Source organism: Coregonus lavaretus (genome assembly GCF_964263955.1).
Source record: "Coregonus lavaretus genome assembly, chromosome: 4".
Classification (NCBI taxonomy): Eukaryota; Metazoa; Chordata; class Actinopteri; order Salmoniformes; family Salmonidae; genus Coregonus; species Coregonus lavaretus.
In genome coordinates, this window is record NC_139991.1 from 6,515,051 (window position 1) to 6,523,711 (window position 8,661).

The following is an 8,661-nucleotide window of genomic DNA, read 5'->3' on the forward strand; positions in this document are numbered from 1 at the left end:
GTCAAATCAAAGGAGCAACAAAACTGATTTGATATGTGAGTAATGTAAAATACTTGATCAAGCTCTCCCATTGACATGCTAAATGACGAGGTCTCATGAGCATCTAAAGGTCACCTGTGATTGGTTATAATTATACAATGTTGCATTTCATTGGTTATTTGTCTAAAAGTCAATACATGTTCATTGGAAGGTGACACCGGAATGAAATCATTGGTCCTTTCCACATGTCTGCTGATGTAACGATATGCCGGTTGAGGGGAAACTCAGGCTTATGCATTGCTAAGGCAGTCCACATTGGATACACGAGCCTTCATTCTTTCTCAAACTCTACAGCATACGATTCAACTTTGGATAATCAAAGTGTAATTTAGGGACTTAGCTAGCTAGGCAAAGTGTTAAAACACAGACAGAATGGGCGAGGAAATGAACGATAACACGATCAACACAAATGGTGCTGCTAACAACATGGGGGACGTGAATCACACAGCAGAACAGACAGCAGACAGCGATGTGAAATACTACACCTTGGAAGAAATAAAAGCTCATAATATGAGCAAGGACACATGGATTATCATCCATGATAAAGTGTATAACGTCACCAGTTTCTTGGAGGAGGTAAAATCAAAATACCACCGTTGCTAGCTGACTAGCTAACTTAACACATTAGCTACGACACTACTAGCTAGCTAGAATATTGGTCTCATCCGTCCGTTGCCTGGTTTCAAATTAATTTCGTATCCAACGCCAACCTAAACGTCTAGCTAGATAGATAACTAACTAACTAGCTAAGTAACAATGCACTTATGTGAAGGTCTGGGTCTTTCTAGCTAGCTACCATAGCCTAACGTTAGTTATCCAACGCTCAGTCAACACAGGCTGAAGGTGGCAGCTTGCCAACAATAGCATTGGCTATTTTGGCTATTGTGTGTTTTGCCAGTTTAACTAGCTAGCAAATGATGTGACTAACTTAACTGTGTATGCTATCTGTGTCTACTTATTGTGTCTACATATTCTACTGTGTCTACATATTCCCAATAATATTAACAAAGATGGTGTAATGTTGCACCTGGAGATGCATTATTATGGAATTTACCTAGCGTAACGTTAGCTAGCTAACGTAACTAACGTTAGTTAGGTTTGCCTAGCTTAATTTGCCAAAATAATTGTGCAACATTTTGTCACGACCACTCCTAATTGTGCGCTAGGTAGTTAATCCTTGCCTGGTCCTCTTACTGTAGCTATAACTACCACAGTGGGACTTTAGTCCACTTGGCAAAGGTTACAAAACTAGCTAGGGTTTACAAAAGGTCAGTAGCCAAAAGTTGCGCAACGCACCATCTCAAGGTATGATGTAAAAATAAGTCCAAATATAATGCCAATGGCAAAGCATGACCACAGATGAAAGTAGCCTGGGGTACCAGTCTGTTTAGCTATCAGTCCACTCCATGTTAATGCTAAACAATTTTTGCCAATGGCACAGAGTACAAGGAGTGGAATGTTAGCAAAACAGGTTCTGGATTTCAGGCTAAGATTAAAGGGGTTAGTTACAAGAATGACCTATTTCATGTGTTATATTATCAAGGCTGTATTTGTGAAGTAAAACCACACCTGTAAGATTTGTTTACCTTCAAAGAGTGAGCCTGCCAACAAAAAAGTAAACATTGGAGCGTTAACCATTATGATAAAGCAATCTATCCCTATAATATGTAAATGCATAATCATTTCAGGATATCAGAGAATTAAGAGTGCAGAGCTTTATTTAACATATTTATCATATTGACATTTAGGTCGACATAAGCCAGCCATCCATACCATGTAGGACATCATATGCTATAATTGTGTAGTCTGTGATTACATTCCAACTATTGGTAGTGACAGATCATGATTAAGTCTACCACTTGTTTCTGTGTTTCCAGCATCCAGGAGGAGAGGAGGTTCTGGTGGAGCAGGCAGGTGCAGATGCCACAGAGAGCTTTGAGGATGTTGGGCACTCTACAGATGCCAGAGAGATGCTCATCCAGTACTACGTTGGGGAGCTCCATATGGTACAGAGAACTGTTGAACTCTCAATCATTGCAAATGTGTTTGTTTGTTCACAAGTGTCTTTGAAACATAGTTTTCAATTAATAATGGAACAAAAACATTTATCTGTGGCATGATTTATTCTGATTGTAAGTGTGTAAATGATTCTTTCACCCTGTCTTTTAGGATGACCGGAAGAAGGATGGCGCAAAGGTAAAGTATATTTTCACACAATATTAAAGTAAATGTTCTGTAAAAATGTTTTATAATAATGTAACACCTATTTTACTAATGCTAACCCTTGAACTTTGTTTTATCAACAACAACAACAATTATCCCACAGGAAGCATTCATTACAACTTCAGGAGATGGCTCCAGGTCAGTCATAAGCGATAAGAATTTGATTATTAGGAGATGGCTCCTAATCATTCTTCACTGAGCTGTTTTTGTTCCCTGGCTGAATGTCTAAGTGCTCTTTCCTTCTTTCTCTAGCTCGTGGACCACATGGTTGATACCTGCCGTAGCTGCAGTTGTTGTGGGTATCATGTATCGATACTACATGCTGGAGCACAAGTCTTCCTGAGTCCTGACGCTGTCGTCTCTTCTCATTCGTTCTGTCTGGAGGCCTTGACATGTTTGACCAAACCCCCCTTGCATTGAACGCACACAACTTTTCAGAGGTGCGCCCCGCGTCCCACTCAACTCACACAGTGCCCTCACCTTGAAGGAAAGGGAGGGAAAGGATAAAAGAATCCCTCTGCTTACTTTTCTAGACCTCATCCAACAGGCAGTGGGGTGAGATGCATCGGGAAACTTTCTGCCCTCAGTCTCTTTAAATAGTTTTCTAATCTATTCATATTGTTTACTCACTCTGCCTTTTGTGATACTTATTGTGTGGTGTCTTTTTAAGTTACTTATTCATATGCAAGTGATCTAAACTGTCATTTATATCTGCAAACTGTTGTCGCTATCTGCTTTGTGAGACTTTTACTGTGAGCTCCAAAAGTATTGGGACAGTGACCATTTTTGTTTTGTTTTGGCTCTGTACTCAGCACTTTAGATTTTAAATGATACTATGAGGTTAAAGTGCAGACTGTCAGGGTATTTTCATCCATATCGGGTGAACCGTTTAGAAATTACAGCACTTTTTGTACATAGTCCCCCCATTTTAGGGTACCAAAGATAAATGGAACAAATTCACTAATGTGGAGTAAAAAGTTAAGTATTTGGTCCCATATTCATAGCACACAATGACTACATCAAGGTTGTGACAAATTTGTTGGATGCATTTGTTGTTTGTTTTGGTTGTGTATCAGATTATTTTGTACCCAATAGAGATTCATGGTAAATAATGTGTTATTGTGCCATTTTAGTCACTTTTATTGTAAATAAGAATAGAATATGTTTCTAAACACTTCTACATTAATGTGGATGCTACCATGATTACGGATAATTCTGAATGAATTGTGAATAATGAGTGAGAAAGTTAGACGCACAAATATTACACCCCCAAGACCTCCCGAGTGGCGCAGTGGTCTAGAAATCCTGGTTCGAATCCAGGCTCTGTCGTAGCCGGCCGCGACCGAGAGACCCATTGGGCGGCGCACAATTGGCCAAGCGTTGTCCAGGGTAGGGGAGGGAATGGCCGGCAGGGATGTAGCTCAGTTGGTAGAGCATGGCGTTTGCAACGCCAGGGTTGTGGGTTTGATTCCCACGGGGGGCCAGTATGAAAAATAAAAAAATTATGTATGCACTCACTAACTGTAAGTCGCTCTGGATAAGAGCGTCTGCTAAATAACATTTTAAAAAATAAGACATGCTAACCTCTCACCATTACAATAACAGGGGAGGTTAGCATTTTTGGGGGCGGTATGATATTTGTGCATCTAACTTTCTCATAATTATTCACAATTCGTTCAGGATTATCCATTAATGTGGATGTAGGGGGCAGGTAGCTTAGTGGTTAAGAGCGTTGTGCCAGTAACCGAAAGGTTGCTGGTTCTAATCCCCGAGCCAACTAGGTGAAAAATCTGTCGATGTGCCCTTGAGCAAGGCACTTAACCCTAATTGCTCCTGTAAGTCGCTCTGGATAAGAGCGTCTGCTAAATGACTAAAATGTAAATGTAAATGTAATGGATGTACCATGGGCACAAAATAATCTGAAACACAACCAAAACAAACAGCAAATGCATCCAACACATTTGTCCCAATACTTTTGGTCCCTTAAAATGTGTGTGTGGGGGGGAGAGACTATGTATACAAAGTCTACACTTTAAGGCCATAGTCATTATCATTTCAAAACAACAAAAAATGTGTCACTTCACTGTCCCAATACCTTTGGAGCTCACTGTATTTCTCTCCATTTGTTCAGACATGTTTAGTGGCTAACCCCACCATCTCTATGCTCTAGGTCTAGGAAGTAGAAATATATTTATGTGTAGTAGAGTATGGCAACACAGGTTATGGGGTCATATCTATAAGAAATAATGCTGTTTTCTTACACTGAGAAATCTGATTAGCATGTTTTTTTGTTTAGGTTGAGTTGCACACTCATCGTGAGTCTTAATTCTCCTCAAAAACTGCTGCCCAGTATTTAATTTCTGGTGACTGAAGAACATAGGAAAAGCTAGAAATGAAGCATTCTAACATATGTTTGCTTGAGTATAGATTGTCATGCAATTTGTCATTTGAAACTTAAAAATCATCATTGATTTGAACCAATGACTTGATTGAACAATATGCCTCATAGTTAAAGTACATAATTTATGTTCAGCTATTCATTGCGTTGCATGCATGCATCGACTGATCGAGTAGGCCTCTAAATCTCTACCTTTTGCATTACAAAGGCTGCACACCATGTATATTCTCTTTTGAGGTATTGATAAGTTAAATTGCATTTATTTGGTGATACTATGCTTTAAAAAACAAAAATTAAGAATGAGATAATTGGTGTGTTTTATATATATATAGATATATATTATAACCTGGATTAATTATATCGCATTACACACATTGTGCAGGATATATGGTTGTCTCTTCCTATGCACATCCATTTGCAATTCAAAAAGTTCAAGTACTTTAATGCTGCCCTATGTAGTGAGTGTCGTTGAATTCTAATGATTGGACTAATATAAAACACTTTTACATTCGTATTGTGTTAACTGTCCGTTTATTGTAGTGTTGGTCACCATGCCATTTTTAAGTGTAAATCTGTATCTGGGAATTGTGGATAAACAGCAGTACTTGAAAGCATATATGTGGATATTCAATTGCACTACCAATTTTAATTGGTATATGTCAACAATATATTTAATACGTCAGTCATTGTATGTTTCATATAAATGTTGCTATTCACAACTTGTGGAGCACCTGAAAAGAACCTTCCCAAGACTTTATAATACTGATTTGTACATATGATAACAAACATATTCCATTTGGACACTTTCAAATTCATTATACTTCAAAGACCATTCCCATTGAAATGATAATTCCTGTTAAATCTGACATTACCCTTGTCATGCAAAGTAAAAGGCTGAATCGTGCTATCATTTTCATACAATTATTTGAGTGACATGTGACTATTTTAAAAGCTACATGCTTTTATGATATGCTTTTCATTGTTCTCTGTGTACAATTTTTGTTATGAGAGGTGTACTCATAAATACTGTAAGGAAATATTTGTTACTGTCATATTTTACTGACTGATCAGTTCATTCAGATATCCACTATGTAACCTAAATTACTGTCATTGACTGCCATTTCCTATTAAAAAAAAATCGAAGTTTTATCTCAAATGAATATTTTGAAAGCAGTATATTATGATTTTTAATTCAATTTAATAGCTACGGTCGAGGAATGATAAAAACAAATTCTGCAGTTGAATCATCACTTATTTAATGCAGTATACAGCATTTATGTAGTTCCTGCCTATATAATCCTGCCCTACACAGAAGTAGATTGTTGGGAATCTGTGTAGGACATTAGACAGCTGGGAGAAATGCGATGGTATGAAAGCGTAAGAATGGCGCTGTTAAGATCAGGGATTCGTCTCCTGAGTATACACCTTCGTTCGAGGTGTACAAACAGTTGAAGTTGGAAGTTTACATACTTAGGTTGGAGTCATTAAACTCGTTTTTCAACCACTCCACACATTTCTTGTTAACAAACTATAGTTTTGGCAAGTCGGTTAGGACATCTACTTTGTGAATGACACAAGTAATTTTTCCAACAATTGTTTACAGACAGATTATTTCACTTATAATTCACTGTATCACAATTCCAGTGGGTCAGAAATTTACATACACTAAGTTGACTGACTTTAAACAGCTTGGAAAATTCCAGAAAATGATGTCATGGCTTTAGAAGCTTCTGATAGGCTAATTGACATCATTTGAGTCAATTGGAGGTGTACCTGTGGATGTATTTCAAGGCCTACCTTCAAACTCAGTGCCTCTTTGCTTGACATCATGGGAAAATCAAAAGAAATCAGCTAAGTCTGGTTCATCCTTGGGAGCAATTTCTAAATGCCTGAAGGTACCACGTTCATCTGTACAAACAATACACAAGTATAAACACCATGGGACCACGCAGCCGTCATACCGCTCAGTAAGGAGACGCGTTCTGTCTCCTAGAGATGAATGTACTTTGGTGCGAAAAGTGCAAATCAATCCCAGAACAACAGCAAAGGACCTTGTGAAGATGCTGGAGGAAACCGGTACAAAAGTATCTATATCCACAGTAAAATGAGTCCTATATCGACATAACCTGAAAGGCCGTGCAGTAAGGAAGAAGCCACTGCTCCAAAACCGCCATTAAAAAAGCCAGACTACGGTTTGCAACTGCACATGGGGACAAAGATCGTACGTTTTTTAGAAATGTCCTCTGGTCTGATGAAACAAAAATAGAACTGTTTGGCCATAATGACCATCGTTATGTTTGGAGGAAAAAGGGGGGGCTTGTAAGCCGAAGAACACCATCCCAACCGTGAAGCATGGGGGTGGCAGCATCATGCTGTGGGGGTGCTTTGCTGCAGGAGGGACTGGTGCACTTCACAAAATAGATGGCATCATGAGGAAGGAAAATGATGTGGATATATTGAAGCAACATCTCAAGACATCAGTCAGGAAGTTAAAGCTTGGTCGCAAATGGGTCTTCCAAATGGACAATGACCCCATGCAAAGTTGTGGCAAAATGGCTTAAGGACAACAAAGTCAAGGTATTGGAGTGGCCATCACAAAGCCCTGACCTCAATCCTATAGAAAATATGTGGGCAGAACTGAAAAAGCGTGTGCGAGCAAGGAGGCCTACAAACCTGACAGTTACACCAGCTCTGTCAGGGTGAATGGGCCAAAATTCACCCAACATATTGTGGGAAGCTTGTGGAAGACTACCCGAAATGTTTGACCCAAGTTAAACAATTTAAAGGCAATGCTACCAAATACTAATTGAGTGTATGTAAACTTCTGACCCACTGGGAATGTGATGAAAGAAATAAAAGCTGAAATAAATCATTCTCTCTACTATTATTCTGACATTTCACATTCTTAAAATAAAGTGGTGATCCTAACTGACCTAAGACAGGGAATTTTTACTAGGATTAAATGTCAGGAATTGTGAAAAACGTAGTTTAAATGTATTTGGCTAAGGTGTATGTAAACTTCCGACTTCAACTGTACCTACATCTCCTGATTACAAACCAAGTAGTCTTACTTATGTCTTCATGCTCTCTTGAGAACCTTGATGATCTCGAAAGGGAGTCAGTCAGCAGAGGTGAGCTCTGAAGTTGAGCCAGTCCAGCACAGGAGGTTGGTGGCACCTTAATTGGGGAGAACAGCCTTCTGGTAATGATTGGAGCAGAGTACGTGGAATGGTATCAAATACATTGAACACATGGTTTCCATGTGTTTGATGCCATTCCATTTGCGCTGTTCTGACCATTATTATGAGCATTCCTCCCCTCAGCAGCCTCCTGTGCAGTCCAGGATGTAGTGGGCCTACCTGCGGCGACAGTCTTCAAACGTTTGCCCTGAGAATCCTACCAGAGATGATTTTGGACCAGTAGGAGTGAGATTTTTGGAAAGAGTGGATTCCTGTTTTTTGGCCGACCCATATGTTGTGTCAAGCTGGGTTAAGGACAAACTGGGAATGGTTACATCTGTGAAAGTTTCGAGAAGTGGAATTGTTTAGATTTTGTGTGTATCCGCCTACCAGAGGAAGCGGGAGCTTCTACCCATGCGGTTTGGGCTCAACCTGTGGTTTGCTTTGCTCTCCGGAGCAGGGCGCTGCTAAAAGGGGTGATCAATGGGGTAGCATTGAGTGTAGAGGTCAATCAAATTGAAAGGAATATTTCCTATGTTTGTGACGCCCGCCGTTTGGTGAGACGTAGACCCAGTGGCAATGGCGAGACTGAGAATACCCTGTCCGTCTTGTTGAGCTTTGACACAGAGCTTCTACCTGATAAGGTCAGGCTAGGTTATAATTGCATTCTGTGAGGGCCTATGTTCCGAACCCGCTTCGGTGCTTTAGGTGCCAAGGATTCAGACATGTTGCAGCAGTGTGTAGAAGAGAGACCCCAAGATGTGAGAAATGTGCAGGAGGGCATAGTCAGAAGGAGTGTACAGTTGGGATAGAGAAAGCACT

General features: G+C 39.7%; 1 protein-coding gene across 1 annotated transcript; it reads left to right on the plus strand.

The window, feature by feature from the left end:
* Window positions 1-224: 224 nt before the first annotated feature.
* On the plus strand, window positions 225-3,751 carry LOC311128351 (cytochrome b5-like). Its single transcript, XM_084160463.1, has 5 exons — window positions 225-615; window positions 1,917-2,045; window positions 2,209-2,235; window positions 2,366-2,400; window positions 2,515-3,751. Exons 1-5 carry the CDS (start codon window positions 412-414, stop codon window positions 2,603-2,605), a joined length of 486 nt encoding a protein of 161 aa, XP_084016589.1. The 5' UTR covers window positions 225-411; the 3' UTR covers window positions 2,606-3,751.
* The last annotated feature ends 4,910 nt before the right edge of the window (window positions 3,752-8,661 follow it).